The sequence below is a fragment of the Lycorma delicatula genome, chromosome 6 (assembly GCF_047948215.1).
Source record: "Lycorma delicatula isolate Av1 chromosome 6, ASM4794821v1, whole genome shotgun sequence".
Lineage (NCBI taxonomy): Eukaryota > Metazoa > Arthropoda > Insecta > Hemiptera > Fulgoridae > Lycorma > Lycorma delicatula.
In genome coordinates, this window is record NC_134460.1 from 29,886,459 (window position 1) to 29,905,358 (window position 18,900).

The 18,900-nt window shown below is 30.8% G+C and overlaps 1 protein-coding gene across 3 annotated transcripts in view; it reads left to right on the forward strand.

Moving 5' to 3' along the window:
• The window catches only part of LOC142326803 (cGMP-dependent 3',5'-cyclic phosphodiesterase-like), a 190,089-nt gene that overhangs the window by 133,586 nt on the left and 37,603 nt on the right, over nt 1-18,900 (forward strand). For all 3 annotated transcript variants that reach the window (XR_012756865.1, XR_012756864.1, XM_075369517.1), the window contains exons 8-10: nt 327-552; nt 16,114-16,304; nt 16,882-17,010. Coding sequence is in view for 1 of the 3 variants with exons in the window: in XM_075369517.1 (XP_075225632.1) it covers nt 327-552; nt 16,114-16,304; nt 16,882-17,010 (546 nt within the window). In the remaining 2 variants the exon portion in view is untranslated. The remainder of the gene's footprint in view (nt 1-326; nt 553-16,113; nt 16,305-16,881; nt 17,011-18,900) is intronic.

Sequence of the window (18,900 nt, forward strand, 5' to 3'; positions counted from 1 at the left end):
TTCTAATTTACTGTTAAGCTCTTAACAAAAAATATAAGTTGGTTTGGTGAACAGTAATATTTCTAACTGTAATCACTATAAATAAATAAAATGTAATTACCATTAATAATTACTTAGTGAAAGTGTTGGGTTTTTTCTTTATAATTTATGTGTACGTATAAATAAAATTCTATTTTTTAATTATTTTTATATATTACATTTTGAAGAATTTATTGAAAAAATGTAAGTATTTTCTAAGATCTTTGGTTTAGGTAGAGAATACTTTTTATAACCTTGCATTAATAACATTAAAATATTTTTTATGGATGATTTTATTTATTATTTAGGAATATCCTGTGTTTTCCGATAATGAATAAAGATGAAGTAGTAGGTGTAGTTGAATTATGTAACAAGAAGGGTGGATTTCATTTTGATGTATTTGATGAGGAAGTGGCAATGGCATTTAGTATCTATTGTGGAATCAGTATTATGCACAGTCTTGTATATAAAAAAATACAAGATGCACAAGCACGAAATCAGCTTTCAAATGAGCTTATGATGTATCATATGAAGGTAAGTCATGTGTATAATAATGTGATAATGTAAAATAATATGAGAGGTTATCTCTAAAGTAAAGACTGTTAAATTGTAAAAAAATTTATTCTGAAAACTATATAAATATTTTTTATTTCTCTCTAACTACATACCTTATACTACTTTTCTATATAATTGCCGCATGAATTAAGACATTTATCATAGTGATACACCAACTTCAAGATACCTTCATCGTATTCGTCTGCCACCAGTTCATTTAGCCACTGATTAACAGCATTTTTAATTTCATCATCATTCGCAAACTGCTTACCACACAAAAATTCTTTCTAAAACAAATGGAAATCAGAAGGAGCTAAGTCTGAACTATATGGTGGGTGATCATAAATTTCCCATCCAAATGTTCTCAGTAAATCACGTGTCAGACCTGCAACATGTATTTGTGCATTATCATGCAGCAGGATGACGCTGTCAGTCAGCCACCCACATCACCGATTTTGAATGGCACGTCATAACTTACATAGAGTTTTGCAGTAGGCTTTTGTATTTCATTCCATGTGGCATGAAATCAATCAGCAGTATGCCAAACAGATCCCAAAAGACTGTCGCCATCAGTTTGCACCCAAACGGTTGTGGCTTGACCTTTGTTGGTCAGGTTGGTGATTGAGGATGACGCCATTCACTTGACTGCTGTTTTCTCTCTGGCATGTAATACAAAATCCATGTTTCATCGCCGGTAACAATTGAATTAAGGAACTCATAACTCATAACCTTTTTCTGTGTAGTGCATCAAAAATTCCAAAGCAGATCCCATTCAAATTTTTTTATGATGTTCCGTTAAGATGTGCGACACCTAACATGCACAAACCTTTCTGAAGCCTAAATGGTCATGAACAATGCGACCAATAACAGCTCTTGAAACAAGAAAAAGAAGGGTCAGGATGGAAATCGTTAAACGATGATCTTTTCTGATTTCATCATCGATGCATTTCAACAAGTCCTTGGTGATTATCGAGGGCCTCCCTGAACATTCTTTATCATGCACATTAATTCTGTTATTTCTAAATCTTTCACACCATTTTCAGATGTTTCTTTCATTCATTACATTATCACCGTAGACAGCAAACAACTGCCTATGAATTTCAACTGGCTTAATGTTTTGGTGGTTTAAAAAACATATGACTCCATGTATTTCACAATCGGTGACAACATTGATTTTCCTGTTCATTTTATAACGTAATAACTCGCACATAATCAATGATACTACACATGACAACTTACAGACAACAATGTAGTGTGTACATTACTACATGACTATGAACGACACAGGTTCGCCAATCTTAAGGAGAAAAATTTCCTAACAGTTTTTACTTTATAGATATCCCGTGTACATTTGAGTGTAATTTTATGTATGATGTATGATGTCTTTTTTTTTCTCCTCTTATTAATGATTGTGATAGATAAAAAAAAGATTTTTAAAGAGTGAACAAAATGTAATGAATAACTTAACAATATTTAAGCAAAGCAGCAATAGTATTTATTAAAATATTAATGTCATCAAAATATTAGTGTAAAACTACCAATGTCTGACTTCTGCAACTTAAATAAATTGATACTGTGATTTCAGTACATTGCTCTCAAACGAATATTTAACATCTTTGCATAAAAAGATTAATAAAGGTAATTGACGTTGTTAATTAATGCGTGAACTTGATTCATATGTAAAGTAGTTAAGTGTTCAGAAACAGTAAACTATGAAATGGGTCATTTCAGTGATCATTTCATAACCCTCCATTTACAGGATGTAAATGCATTCTACATACTTTATACTTAATTTGGAACCATCAGGTTTTAAAGATTTACCATCTTTCCAGAACTGTAAATTCTCAGACAAGCATCTAACCACCATATTATTTACTGACAGTCAAACTTAATCTTTCAAAAAAAAATATTCTGAAATGTTTCTCGTGGTTTTAATTACAAAATTTATATACTTACTTCAATAGAATGTTATTGCATCTTATTAATTATTGTTTATCAAGTGATAGTCTGCCCTGTATATCTTATCTCATCATTACTAATCATACAAAGATCATATATCATATTTAATCAGTCTAGTCTAATATGTCATGTAGAAAATATAAAAAAAATATTGTTAATTATTTATTCTTAGCCATTAGAAAATAATTTATTTCTTTATTTAAAAATCAACTCAAAAGTTGAAAATACAGTATATTAAAGGGGGTAAAATAAAATAACATGTAATTTATAAAAATCAAATATAATAAATCAATGTAGAAGTATATCAAAAAATGTCAAATGGGTGATGATTGAAAAAAGGATTAAAGAATATTAATTATAAGGTTAAATCTGATTTCCAGTCATAGAATAATCACTGCCATTATATCCATTTTGTTATTTATTAAATATTTCCAAAGATATTTAATAAATAATAAAGCTAAAATAAATTAATTTAAAAGCTGTAATAATAATTTATCCATAGTAATGATAGGATATAAAAAAAATTTACACGGTTATATAAATATAACATATAAAAAAAATAAAATAAAATTAGTTTTAATTTTCATAAGTAATATTTATATTTTAGTATTAATTGATTTCACAAACCACTACAGCTATATAGATACACTCACTTATTATTTTCATTAGTTTAGATATCCATTAAAATAGTTCTTTACAATTATTACCAATTCTTTCGGAATATTCTTAACAGAGAATATTCACTATATTTTGAGAAGCCTGTTAAAAAATAATCGTATGGTATAACATGTGGCCTCCTCTATGAATCATGAGACCTTGCCGTTGGTGAGGGGGCTTGAGTGCTCAGGGATACAGAGTAGCTGGACCGAAAGTGCAACCATATCGGAGAGGTATCTGTTGAGAGCCAGACTAAGGAATGATTCCTGAAAGAGGGCAGCAGCTCTTTCAGTAGTTGTTAGGGGCGTGAGTCACAATGACTTAAACGGCCGTATCAACATCACTCAGTCCTATGAGTACTGCGCAGCTGAAAGCAATGGAAAACTACTGCTTTTTTTCCAAGAAAATGTGGCTCTCTGCATTTTCACATAGCAATAATGGAGGCGCCTTCCTTGGTAAAATATTCCGGAGGTAAAATAGTCCCCCGTTCGGATCTCCGGGTGGGGACTACTAAGGAAGGGGTCACCAGAAAAGTAAAAAATAACATTCTACGAGTCGGAGCGTGGAATGTTAGAAGCTTAAAAAAGGTTGGTAGGCTAGAAAATTTAAAAAGGGAAATGGGTAGGACAAATGTGGATATAGTAGGAATTAGTGAGGTTCGGTGGGAAGAGGAAGGCGACTTTTGGTCAGGTGATTTTAGAGTAATTAACTCAGCGTCAAATAATGGGCAGGCAGGAGTAGGTTTCGTGATGAACAAGAAGATAGGGAGGAGAGTGGAGTATTTCAAAACGCATAGCGGTAGAATCATTGTAATAAGGATAAAATCAAAACCTAAACCGACAACGATTGTTAATGTCTATATGCCTACAAGCGCCCATGATGATGATGAGGTAAGAGTGTGTATACGAAGAGATTGATGAAGCAATTAAACACGTAAAAGGAGATAAAAATTTAATAATAATTGGAGATTGGAATGCAAGCATTGGAAAAGGCAAGGAAGGAAATATAGTGGGTGAATACGGGCTGGGCAAAAGGAATGAAAGAGGGGACCGACTTATAGAGTTTTGCACTAAGTATAATTTAAAAATCATAATAGAAGAATATACACTTGGAAAAAGCCAGGTGATACTGCAAGGTATCAGATAGATTATATCATGGTTAAGCAAAGATTTAGAAATCAACTTGTTGACTGCAAAACTTACCCTGGAGCAGACATTGATAGCGACCATAATTTGGTGATAATGAAATGTAGATTGGGGTCTACAAAAACCTGAAGAAAAGGTGTCAGATGAATCGGTGGAATTTAGAGAAGCTTGAGGAAGAGGAGGTAAAGAAGATTTCTGAGGAGGACATCGCAAGAGGTCTGAGTAAAAAAGATAAGGTAGAAAATGTAGAAGAAGAATGGGAGAATGTTAAAAAGGAAATTCTTAAATCAGCAGAAGCGAACTTAGGCGGAATAAAGAGAACTGGTAGAAAACCTTCAATTTCAGATGATATATTGCAGCTGATGGATGAACGTAGAAAATATAAGAATGCTAGTGATGAAGAAAGTAAAAGGAACTATCGGCAATTAAGAAATGCTATAAACAGGAAGTGCAAACTGGCAAAAGAAGAGTGGATTAAAGAAAAGTGTTCAGAAGTGGAAAGGGAAATGAACATTGGTAAAATAGACGGAGCATACAGGAAAGTTAAGGAAAATGTTGGGGTACATAAATTAAAATCTAATAATGTGTTAAACAAAGATGGTACACCAATATATAATACGAAAGGTAAAGTTGATAGATTGGTGGAATATATTGAAGAGTTATACGGAGGAAATGAATTAGAAAATGGTGTTATAGAGGAAGAAGAGGAAGTTGAGGAGGATGAAATGGGAGAAACAATATAGACGGAATACCTGTAGAATTACTGCGCAGTGCAGGTGAGGAAGCGATTGATAGATTATACAAACTGGTGTGTAATATTTATGAAAAAGGGGAATTTGTGTCAGACTTCAAAAAAAGTGTTATAGTCATGATACCAAAGAAAGCAGGGGCAGATTAATGTGAAGAATACAGAACAATTAGTTTAACTAGTCATGCATCAAAAATCTTAACTAGAATTCTATACAGAAGAATTGAGAGGAGAGTGAAACAAGTGTTAGGAGAAGACCAATTTGGTTTCAGGAAAAGTATAGGGACAAGGGAAGCAATTTTAGGCCTTAGATTAATAGTAGAAGGAAGATTAAAGAAATACAAACCAACATACTTGGCGTTTATAGACCTAGAAAAGGCATTCGATAACGTAATAAAATGTTCAGCATTTAAAAAAAATTAGGGTTCAAATACAGAGATAGAAGAACAATAGCTAACATGTACAGGAACCAAACAACAGTAACAGCAACAGTAATAATTGAAGAACATAAGAAAGAAGCCGTAATAAGAAAGGGCGTCTGACAAGGATTTTCCCTATCTCCGTTACTTTTTAATCTTTACATGGAACTAGCAGTTAATGATGTTAAAGAACAATTTAGATTCGGAGTAACAGTACAAGGTGAAAAGATAAAGATGCTACGATTTGCTGATGATATAGTAATTCTAGCCGAGAGTAAAAAGGATTTAGAAGAAACAATGAATGGCATAGATGAAGTCCTACGCAAGAACTATCGCATGAAAATAAACAAGAACAAAACAAAAGTAATGAAATGTAGTAGAAATAACAAAGATGGACCACTGAATGTGAAAATAGGAGGAGAAAAGATTATGGAGGTAGAAGAATTTTGTTATTTGGGAAGTAAAATTACTAAAGATGGACGAAGCAGGAGCGATATAAAATGCCGAATAGCACAAGCTAAACGAGCCTTCAGTAAGAAATATAATTTGTTTACATCAAAAATTAATTTAAATGTCAGGAAAAGATTTTTGAAAGTGTATGTTTGGAGTGTCGCTTTATATGGAAGTGAAACTGGGACAATCGGAGTATCTGAGAAGAAAAGAGTAGAAGCTTTTGAAATGTGTTACTATAGGAGAATGTTAAAAATCAGATGGGTGGATAAAGTGACAAATGAAGAGGTATTGCGGCAAATAGATGAAGAAAGAAGCATTTGGAAAAATATAGTTAAAAGAAGAGACAAACTTATAGGCCACATACTAAGGCATCCTGGAATAGTCGCTTTAATATTGGAAGGACAGGTAGAAGGGAAAAATTGTGTAGGCAGGCCACGTTTGGAGTATGTAAAACAAATTGTTGGGGATGTAGGATGTAGAGGGTATACTGAAATGAAACGACTAGCACTAGATAGGGAATCTTGGAGAGCTGCATCAAACCAGTCAAATGACTGAAGACAAAAAAAAAAAAATATGTGGATCTGAATCAGTTTTGTGAAGGTGTGTTTTTTATTAATTACCTCTTAAACTTGAAGTTCTGGATTTACCTGTAACTTATATTTTGTTTTTTTATAAAAATTATTTTATAGATTTACAATGTGTAAAATAGCTTATAAGTTGTTTTATTTAAAATCCCACCTCTAGAATTCTTTAAATTTCACTTTGATTGGTTTTATTGTAACAGATGTATTCTCTGCTTAATAGCTGTTAAAACTCCAAAACTTGATCCCATTGGCCAATAATTTTTGCAGATTAACATTATTTTTATAAATAATTTTGACAATAGAAAATTCAAGACAGTCAGTAAATCCACAAGAAATAATGGAACTGTTTATTATATATGAACAAGAACAGGTAGAAATCTTTATCACAATTTAACATTTTGGGTTAGATCCCATTCCAGCCTCATTATGTTTTAGATCATAATTTTGAAGTTAGTTCTTCATTATCAGTTTTCGTAGAAATAAACAGAATTCTGAATTGTATTAATGATACTGTGATAGCTGTGCTTTATGATCTGACTAAGCATTATCTATATTAAAATTACTACTAAGTTCTTTTATATTGCTAACATACACAAGATGAAGAGTTTATTTCCAACCTGGTTGCACCTTAAACCATATGACTGAAAAAGTCTTCAAATTGTTTACAGTATTGTTTTTACAAATGTAGTTGTGTTAATGTAATAGCTTGAATAGATTTTTTAAATATTAATTCATTTGTCAGCTTATTATTTTTACAAACTAGTAGATATATTATATTTTACTAAGTTTTTAAATCATCTAATAATCTATTCTTTCTTTTCATTTTGTTCTTTTATTATATGTTATTTGATATGAGTTGCATACACCTGTTCAGCTGCCATAAATTCTTAATTAAACATGACCTTTTTTTAGTTATAGTAGTATTTGCATTAGATACCAAATAATTGCTGATATTAGTTTCTAATCAGAAATATAATTTGCTTACATCAAAAATTAATTTAAACATCAAGAAAACAGTTTTGAAAGTATATGTTTGGAGCATAGCTTTATATGTAACTGAAACTTGGACAATCAAAGTACCTGAGAAGAAAAGATTAGAAGCTTTTGAATTGTGGTTCTGTAGGAGAAAATAAAAAATCAGATGGGTGGATAAAGTGACAAATGAAGAGGTGTTGCAGTAAATGATGAAGAAAGAAGCATTTGGAAAAATATAGTTAAAATAAGAGCCAGACTTTATAGGCCACATATTAAGGCATCCTGGAATAGTCGCTTTGATATTGGAGGGACAGGTAGATGGAAAAAATTGTGCAGGCAGACAAATTTTGGAATATGTAAAACAAATTGTTAGGTATGTAGGATGTACGGGATATATCAAAATGAAACAACTGGCACTAGATAGGAAATCTTGGAGAACTACAAAAACCAGATAAATGACTGAAAACAAAAAAAAAAAACCAAATCGTTGCTGATAAACATGTTTTACTTTATGCAGAATTTAATTATGTTTTAAAAACTGTGTACATTAAATTTTAAATTATGTTTCCTTGAAAGCAGTTTATTCAATAATTACAACTATTCACATACTTTTGAAAATACCCCTGGAATCCACTCTTATAAATCTCTTGAGTTGCTTTTTTAAATTGGCACTTATATACTGCTTTCAGATTTTACTTGTTTTAGAATGGATCTCAAGTGAGGAAACATGTAAAAATCAATTCATGCTGCCAAGTTGGAAAAGTATGGTGGGTGCTCCAGAGGTGTTACATTGTGCCTTATAAGGTTCTTCCTAACCAGCATGGATCAGTGTTCTTGAACATTCTCCTACAAAAGAACCCAGTTGTATATGTTTTTAGGATGTTCTAATTACTTCCTAACAGTGAAGGGTAGAGACATATATAATTTGACAATTAAATTCCTGGGCTGAGTCTTAAATAACATGTAAAATTATTCTTTACCACTTTTATTCAGTATACTCACAGCTGCTTCTGCATATTTTTACACTATTCATGCATTCAGTTAAGTGTGCAAGAAAACGCATCCTTTGGAATTGCCTTCAATTTACTCATCACAGTTTTCTGATTCAGTGGGACATCCTCAAATCTTGGCCCTCCATTTTTATTTTAGAAAAAAGGTCTGCCATTGCTAAATCTGGCAAGTAGGATGGGTGTAGTAGTACATGACTGGACTGTTTGTACAGAAAATAGCAAACAACAGTCAAAGAATGAGCTGATGCATTTTCATACAGAAGAAACCAGAACTTATTTCAGGTTGAATGCAATGAATCTAAGTGATCAATCTCGTCATCCCTCTCTTTTAAATTACCATTTACAATCAAATTTACCAGCACAAATTCATGATCAGCATTGCTTTCATAAGTAATTTCTGCAGTATCACTTTTTGCAGTTATAGTTTCTCAATTATAGTTTCTGCAGTTATAGTACGCTGAGGCATACATGAAGCGCAAATTTTCATTACCTATTACTTACTTCCTGGTTAAAAACATTTTTGTATCATTCATTATTAAATATTTTCAATATTTTTATAATTTGTCGCACAAGATGGGTGTCCACTTAAAACATCATTACAAGCGTTGCGCTTGTTCTAAGTAATTCCATGAGTGTGTTCTCGTGGAAATACTTACATCATTTACTATTTCTTTTCCACCCTAATATTTTATAAGATATCTTTTTTAAAATAGTTATTTTGACTTTGCAAGCAGAATGCAAAATTAGGTATTATAATAAGACATTTGGAACGAACTACAATGTTCTAAACACAAGAGTTTCTAACAAGAGTACACAAGATTGTAGATGAAACTAGAATACATTCCTGTCATATTATAAATTAATGAACACTTTATAGAATGAGTAAAAGGTTTTATTATTAGAAATAATTTTACATTCCGAATCATTTTAATTATTGTAGAGAATCAATCGGTTTACTTATTCGAAGCTTTAACTAACATTCATTCAAACTGTTATTATTATTATTCTAAAGAAACAACGTTAAAGGATCAAACAAATACAATTTTAAGTTAAATGTTTCAAATATTTTAACACATGTACTTAAAAATGCGTCGCACAAATGTACTTAAAAATAATTTTTAAAGTATCGTAAGTCATTCTACAATTGCAAGTTTGCAAATTTACAGTTATTATATTAATATTATAATATCAATCACAAAGATTGATCAAATAATTTTACATATATATAATTAAATTAGTATAAAAATCATTTTTCTATTCTTCTTAAATGGTCAGTACTACTTACAGCTTAATTTTGTTTTATATTCCTTTCATTACTAAATATTAATTGTACTTCTAACATTTAGATTTACTTTTTTCCTTAATTTCATTAGATGTGTTCTATATTGATTATAAGCAAGTTCATAAACATCAGACATCATTCCATATTCTGTTTTGTAACTTTTGAGAGAATGTTGATTTTGTGGAAAATAAGAATGCATTTTAGTAGGAGGAAATGACCAAACTTTAACACAAATCTTATTTTTTGTTTCTGATAGGATCATTTTTCTAATTCTATTTTAACATATTTTAATACTCATGTGGTTTTGTTTATTTTGCATTGGTATTGTCAGGTAGAGCACTTAAAAAATATTAAAAATAAATTTTTTTGTTTCTTTATTATTATTATTCTATTTTTTTTTTTTTTTAAGAAGCGTACTAGTATTATTTAAATATAAATTTTATTTTTATTTTTTTTGAAGTTGTGCAGGCATAAATGTTGATGAAATTTATTATAATTTATTGACAATTCATTTTTACTTTTCTTTTTGTTTGCTATGAATTTAAAACAGCTGGTCTGATATTTATAAATTTTAGAAGTTTTTCATAAATTTTTATCAACTTAACTACATGACTTGGTTTTACTTCCTCCCCCCCCCCAAAAAAAAAAATCACAACTGTCACTTCTAGTAATATGCAAATTCAGTTGCATTACAATACAAACTTCAATAAAAATTTCATCATCAAAATATGATGATGATTATGTTTTATAATCATCAAAATTGGTTCACTGGAAGTTCGTCTATGACAGATAGATTTTTACCAGATAATAATAGAAGTTATTAAATGAAAAATTACATATTCTTCATAAATAATTTGAAATTATTTTTCATATTTTTTTGCCATTCTCATTGGTTTGTGTTGGATTATTATAGCATAAATGTAAATAACCTTACATCATTCTGATATAAAAGCTTTTTCACAAAAATAATAATTTTACAAAAATAATAATAATAATTACAATTATAATTCCTACCCTTATTTTGCAGACATTTACATTTATCTTAATTTCTTTTTTCTTATTTTCCTTTTATGTTCAGTGAAGTCTTCTCTTTTTATCATCTAGCAGTAGAGTCGCTCATCATAGATTCTATCCATCTGCTTTGATAACATTTTTCCACCTGCAATATATCTTTGTGGAACCTTTCTCCTTTTCGTTGCTGATGTCACCCAAATTTAGAAGGAAAAAGTCCAAATGAGAATGTAAAAAGTGGATTTTCAATGACATTTTGCAGCCTAAATTTTTGTAGTTCACTAAAAGTTAATTTATAAGTTGATCATGATTTTCAGTTTTTTTTTGTTTCCAAGAAAACCAGTAATGACACCTTTGTATGGCTTCCATGCTGCTAGTCCTTTAGGATTCAGTTTGCTGTCAAATATATTTTCACTAATTAATTTTCCTATTTGTGGCCCAATTAATGTTCTCTCTTTTAATTTGGCTTCACTTAATTGTGAAAAAAACTCAGCTAACTATTTAAAGCCATCTCTACCTTTATCTAATGCTTTTACAAAATTCTTCATCAGGTCTAGTTTCGCACGTAAAGGTGGTAAAATAATTCAATCTTCTTCAACAAGGGAATTATCATCAAAATTTTCCTTTCCTGGGGTAAACTGATTTCTTTTTGGAATGATAACTGTTTTTTTAAATGATAACTGTAATCTGAGATATGGAAGAGAAAAATTATTGTTCATTGGTTTTAATCGGCTTTTCTAGTCAGATTATATTTTTACATAGTAACTGGCGAGGACATTAAATGATGATTTTATTCTGAGATATTGAAGAGAAAATGTCTTGTTCATTGGCCTAATTTTTATCGGCTTTTCAATTCAGATTTTATTGTTACCGTAGTAACCGGCGAGGGCGTTAAATGATAACTGTAATCTGAGATACAAAAGAAGACATGTCTTGTTCATTGGTCTAAATTTAATCAGCTTTTCTAGTCTGATTATATTTTTACCATAGTAACCGGTGAGGGCGTTAAAGAGGACGATAGAGACATGAAAGCCCTATCGCTTTGAGGTCAACAATGATTCACCATGAATGTTCACTGTACTTAATAGCTTTTAAAATTTTTGACATACTTTCATTTGTTTCTAACATTCCTACATCATGTGTTACCAGTGTAGATGAAAACTTATTCTAATTATGCAACAACAATGCTTTAAGTTTCTTTTTGATGAGTTTCTAAATAAGTGCCAATCATGAATAACATATTCAAAGTCCAGTTCAGACATTAGCCCCCTAACATCGCAGGAACAAATTAAACCATCTCTTCTAAAGTATTTCAGTAAATTTTAATTTTAATTTTTGTATACTGAAATTTTGTTATCCTTGTTTAATAAATTCCATTCTTTAGGATGTGAAACAAGGAGTTCTGCTTCTTGTTTCGACAAATACAAGTCACGAATTAGGTCACTCAGTTGTGCTTGGTGAGGTTCAGTATTTGATTCTTCTGGAATGTAATTAACATCAATTAAAGTTGAGGATTTATCAGTTGAGTCTTCTGGGAAATCAGAAATTTCTTTCCAAGAAGTTGAAGCTATTGGAATCTGTAAATCAACACTATGAAGTACAAGTCTCATTGTTTAACAAATATTTGGGTATGCAATACTGCTTTTATTGTTTGAATTGAAACCAGTAATATTTTTTAAGCAAACATAATGGATAGTAGGCTCTTGCTAAATCATAGGTGTGACAAAGGCAAATGTTCTTTATTTTCTTCAACTTAGCACTTGATGCATGCTACATGTGGAGCCCAGGATTTATCTTGATCTCCCAAGGAACAGTCAAAACAATCCTTGTAAGCAGTTTTCAGCAGATTTGATACTGGTTTTCATTGACGTTTTGTGGTGAATTATCCGCAAACGTAGCAAAAAACATTTGGAAAACTTTTACAACTTCGACTTTTATTCATTGGAAAATTCAGAATGTTTTAATAAATGAAAGTAAACTGAAATATTACAGAAATACTTACTTAACCTTTCAAGCTGGTATTTAAATTTTTAAAGCCCTACCCTACTGCCGGTAATTTAAATGCCCAACCAGCAGCTGTATTACAGTACTAAAAGTAAAAAAATTATAGCTTCAAAACCATTACACCAATTTAAACCAAATTTTCAGCAGGTATAGAACAAATACAAACCTTTCAGAAAAAAATAAGAAAACATTCTATTAACTCACCTAAACGTTGACTTGAGTGTGGTAAACTTGAAAACAGGCATCTACACAAAGTCCAACATTACAGTCCTTGCACCAAAAAGGAGTCTCTTTTCTTTTTCCAGTCCTTTTCATACACACAACACATCTCTTGTAGGGTTTTGCTTTCTTCTCAGTGGGTGGAATACTTTCAATGAAATGTCTTGCTGTAAGCCAATCAGGTGGGGGTGTTTTAGATGGTCTACCAGGTCCTCGAGAAACTGCTGCTTTTCTATGCATTTCAATTAGTTCCTGTGCTAATTGGTGTCTGTAATTTAGGTGGCTGATTTTTTTTACATTTTGTGTTCCATTGTAGATGATCAGGGAATTGTGAATTGCCCTGTTCAGTAATCGTCGAAACAGTTTAAGGTACCATTTGGTGCACCGCTTTCTCTCTATGAGGTAGGGCTGCAGTTTTTGATCTTTGAGATCTACACCTCCCATAAACTGATTGTATTCTCTGATGCATGTGGGCTTCTTTATTTCTTTGCCTCGTTTTTCTATGGTTTGAATTGAAGCATTGTGGAATGTAGAAGTAAATGACACCTGTTTTTTATCAAGCCACTTCAACACCATGACACCCTGTGAATGGTAAGCTACAAGTTCACCTTTCTTCAATTTCTCTTGTTTTATTTCTTCTGGCACTTCTCTTCTGTTGAGTCGTAGGGTACCTGCTACATTGACTTTATTTCTGTTCAATATAAGACACAAATCTGGAGAATTATAATAGTTATCCATCCACACGGTGTGTCCAACACCAAAGAGAGGCTCTACCAATTTTATCACAATTTGTGTTGTCTTCTGTACTTCAGTAGGCACTATGTCAGTTTGTACTTCTGTTGTGCTGCCAGTGTATATAATACATTTCCACAAATATCCTGTCGTTGATTCACACATCTCATAGGATTTAATGCCAAATTTGGCAGCCTTTAGAGGGAGGTAAATTTTTATTCTAAGTCTTCCTTTCCATAAAGTCAATGACTCATCTAAAGATATATTTTCATCCATTTTGTACAATGTTTTATATTTGTTATTTAGGTGTGTGATGATTTAGTTGATTTTAAACAATTTCTTGTTTCCTTCATAGGTGTCAAGTTGTGCATTATCAACAAAATGTAAAAATCTATTTATTAGCTGAAATCTGTCCTGTGTCATTGTCTTATAGAAAATAGGAGTGTCCAGTATAGGATTTTTAGTGAAATATGACTTTGTAGTAGGTCTTAGAATAATTCCCATAAGAATTTGCAGTGCAAAATAAGTATACAATTCGTCACTGTCTACATTTTTCCAGTCATGAACTCTGGTCCGTCTGGCGTCAAGTCATTTTGTTTTGAATTTATGAAGTTATTGGCATAGCAATTTGTCTCGTCTGCAATTTTATTCACTAAGTCATGATCAAAAAAAAGTTTAAATGCTTGTGAAACATACTGTACTTGGTTAACTATTTCACGTCTTTCACTAAAGGGGATTTATTGTGAGGTGTAAGAATCATCCACTTTTTCCCATCTCCAATCTATGTCTTTTCTTGTACGCTTCACTTTTATATCAATATCATCATCACTATCACCACTACTTTGTTCAGAATCTTCTTTATTTTCATTATGATTTTCTGGCACAAAATCTTCATCACTTTCATCACTATCAAATTCACTACCACTATTAAATATTCTAATGTTACTGTCACACGTCTCATCTAAACATTCAATAATTTGTTCCGATGTAAGATTACACGACGTGCTTGACCCGGCCATTTTCATTTACTCATAGCTGGCGTAACTGACTGAAAGAAGAGCATTCAACTTCGTAAAACAAAATCGTATTTCATCACCGATATGCAATCCTACGCAGTTATAAAAATACGGAGGGGAAGAACGAAGCCTCATGATAACACAGAGCCAGTTGTTCAAATAAACATTATGAGATGGCAGTGTTATGAAGTTTTGAAGCAAGTACTGCTTGCTGCGAGACTGTCACGTCCACCCGCCAATGCATACAGCTTAACATGTGCGTGACATTCACGTGCTCCCTGCCTGAAGGGTTAATTATAAAAATAATTAAGTTTTAATTTATAAATACTTAATTACCTAAAATACTTCATAAAATTGTTTCTCCATGGAGTGCAATAAAACACACCATGATCTCACATGCACACATATACACCCACACACACAAAACATAAAAAATTTTGATGTTCAATAAAATAATACCAAACATTCTGTCATAAAACTCTTTCACTAAATTTATGACCTCACTTATGAAACAATCTTTATAATATGTGTATGATAAAAACCACTACCACAGCTAAAGAACACAGTACGTCATACCAAGAACTTAACTCATACTGAAGAATATTTCATCATGTTGAATTATTCATTTACTTGACTCATGACATATCTATACATGTCTGGCTTGACATGAAATGATGACATGCAACTGTTATGTATCAAATATAGGTCTACAACATGCATCACAATATAAATAAGATGTGAATAAACAGACATACTAATTTATTTATATTGCTTGTTCCACGAATGATGAAACAAATAAATTTAAGGGGTTTTAACTTAAGAACATTACATAATGTGTTGTTTCAGAATACATATTCAGATTTGGCATATAAAAAACTATATGTAACACCTACTTCCTCATCAGTTCCAAATTTTATATTGACCAGTTATTAAGCACTCAGTTTTTTTAATTTACTATTTAGCTCTTGGATCTTTTTTACACTGACCTGTTTGTTGTTGACATATTACAATATATATATGTCATAACTTTACATGAAAAATGGTTGTGAAGGAGAGATCATTTCTTTTTAAATTAGAAGGAATTTTGGCCTACTTATAGGAATAAATACACTCATCACAAGAGTACAATGCAGTATATAAACTTTGTACTTGTTAGTACAGCCATGGTAGTGTAAAACAACTATGTACACTATACTCATGAAAATAGCCCTCACTTGTGTGTTACGAAAACTTGTTTGTTATTAATTTATTGTCAAATATTCAATTTTGAATACATGGTGTTTCAATTTAATTACTTATAAATTTGAGTAAAAATTACTTTTTCAGGTTGAAGATAAAGATGTACAAGCTATTGTGGAAAGCCATAAAAAACAAATAAGTTCTTTTCCAGATTTTTTTAATTATTCTTTTTCAACAAGATTATTATCACATGAAGTATCAGTTCCTATTGCATTTGAATTATTTAATGAACTTAATTTAACAACACAATTCAGCATCAGAAGTGACTATCTTGCAAGGTAATATGTTTAAAATAATTTTTTTTTACTTTATTAGTTAAAGAGATAAAGAATTAAAAATGAGTAACTTACTGGGAAAGTGTTGTTGGATAGTTGAAAAAGCATTTTATGTAATAATAGCAAAGATCATGTATTAATATTACTGGTAAATAACAGTATTAATGCCTGACGGAGCATGTGAAGTGTAGACCTTATAATTAAAATTATAACAATGAAAAAAATCATTGGTAAATAATATAAACAGTTAGGATTGGTTTTAGTGTTTTAACTTTTGATAAAGTTGTTACCTACAAAAATGTTCTTTCTGTACGTTCTAACTATGTGACTTTTCCTTTTTATTTAGCAGAATGTATATACAGCTTTCATGTTGGTCATCGCTTGCTTAATTCCTAATATTTAATTTTTCAGTAAAAAAATTTCTGAATGGACGTTATCCAGAAATAAATAAATTAATTAAATCATTAAGCATGAATTAATTCATTCATTAATTCTCATGCTTCAGATGCCTCATTCACTTTTGTGCTTTCAGGTGTAATTATTTTGCTAAGATATTATTTTCTCATTATGTTATTTGCAGGTTCTTATTGTATGTTCAGAGAGGATATCGAACTACACCTTACCATAACTGGGACCATGCATTTGCTGTTTTTCATTTAGCAGCTGTACTTATTAAAAATTTAAATCTTACTGAGAATCAACATTTAACGTAAGTAACGACTAATAATATTTACTTTAATGCTTATTATTTTAAATTGTAGTTTTAAAACAAATTTTATTAAATATTGAGCAGCAATAAATTATATCATTGTAGGAACTTGAAGGTCCTATTCCACTATATTAAGTGTAACTCTGAAAGTATAGCATCATGAGTAAGGATAACAAGAAAATATCTTCCTGACATATGATTCTTAGTTAGATCTTGGTGAAAGTATGTTTTGTATAGCGTATATTTTTAAGCTTCTAATTTGTTTTTTTTGTTTTTTGTAGCTTTATTTAATTTAGGAACTGGTCACTCCCATTTAACTTTTTGTTTATACAATCTTTTAGTGGTGTCTGGTCTTGAGTTTGACACCGAAGAAGTAAAGCGGCTATTGAATGATGAACACATAAATATAATGTCAATAATAAGCAACTAATGACAATAAATGCTTTAACGTTCATACCATAAAATCTAAGCAGCCATAAGAAGTACTGATAGTTACATTTTGGGAGTAATTTCAAACTAAATTAGTTATGGGAAAAAAAGGATTTGTTTTTAAATTAGTTTTTCACACCACATAAAACCTGTTCTCTAATGTTAGTTCTCTTACAGAACTCTGTTACATTTACAAATATATTATGGTATTGCAAATAAAAATATTGTACTTTTATTAAAATCGATTGTTTATTCTGGTTTTTATTTTTGGGTTTAATTAATTATTTTTGAAGATAAGTCTGCCTGTGTGTGGGCTACAGTTGGCAATTGGACATAATACCCTTATTACAATCATTCTATATCAAACATGAAAAAGTTATAACATTTAAAAATATCACTGCCAATACTAAAAATTGAAAAATAATACTTCTTTAGTACTTTAAATTTCAAATTTTCAAGTTGACATTAAATTAAAAACAACTATAAACATGAAACAGCACAAATATAAACTAAAAGTTACAAACTATAAAGTTTAAACTATAAAACCTTTAACTATTAACATATAACAGTTAACTGTCACCAGTTCATAATTATTTGTATATGTTGTAGGCTAATTACTTTTACAGCCACAGATGAGCCAGCTTTCATGAACATTTTCCTTTAATTGTGTTTCATGTAGTTCAATTTACATTTAGATCAGAGTTTCATAGACTTTGACTATGAGATTTATGATTTTCAATTAGTGAAGAAACTCTGGAACATTACTTGGAAGTAGGTACTGAAAACATTGACACAAAATCAGATGAACAAATAATGTTTTGCATTTACAAATAGTAATCGCAGTTCAGAAATTGAAATGAAAGAATATGGCATTAAAATCACTGTTCTCTAGCAGCTCTGAAAGTGAGGATGATGATAATTCCAGTGCTGAAAATAAAAAAAAAATAGTTTTATGTAAGAAATTCATAAAAGTGGTGTAGAGTAACCAAAGTAGAGAGGTAGAGTAAACATAAGTGTAATATTAGTAACCTAGCATATAATATTAGTTTCTTGTATCACAAGTTGTTATAGATGATGAAATGAGTCTTTTAAGTTTTTCAGTAAACTGTTTTATGTCATCATTTACCAGAAACATGCAAACAACGAAACAAACCAGAACTTTACAAAATCAGAATTGAAAGTTGGATTGTTATTAAATACAGAAATCTTTTAATCAAACTTCTTATGTAGACATAAGAAGTATTTTTGTCACTGATGGAACTGGGAGTCTGGGATTTAAAATAAAAAGAGAAGGAAAAATAAAATACATACAGGTTGAGATGAGAAGTGTTGAAAATGGCAAAGGCGGCTTGATAAAGGTAGTAGGGATATATAGGTGAAAAGAATTAATTGTGGGAGAAGGGCAGACAAGATGGAAATCCATGGTCTATCATCCAATACCAGATGACAGATGACTGGAAG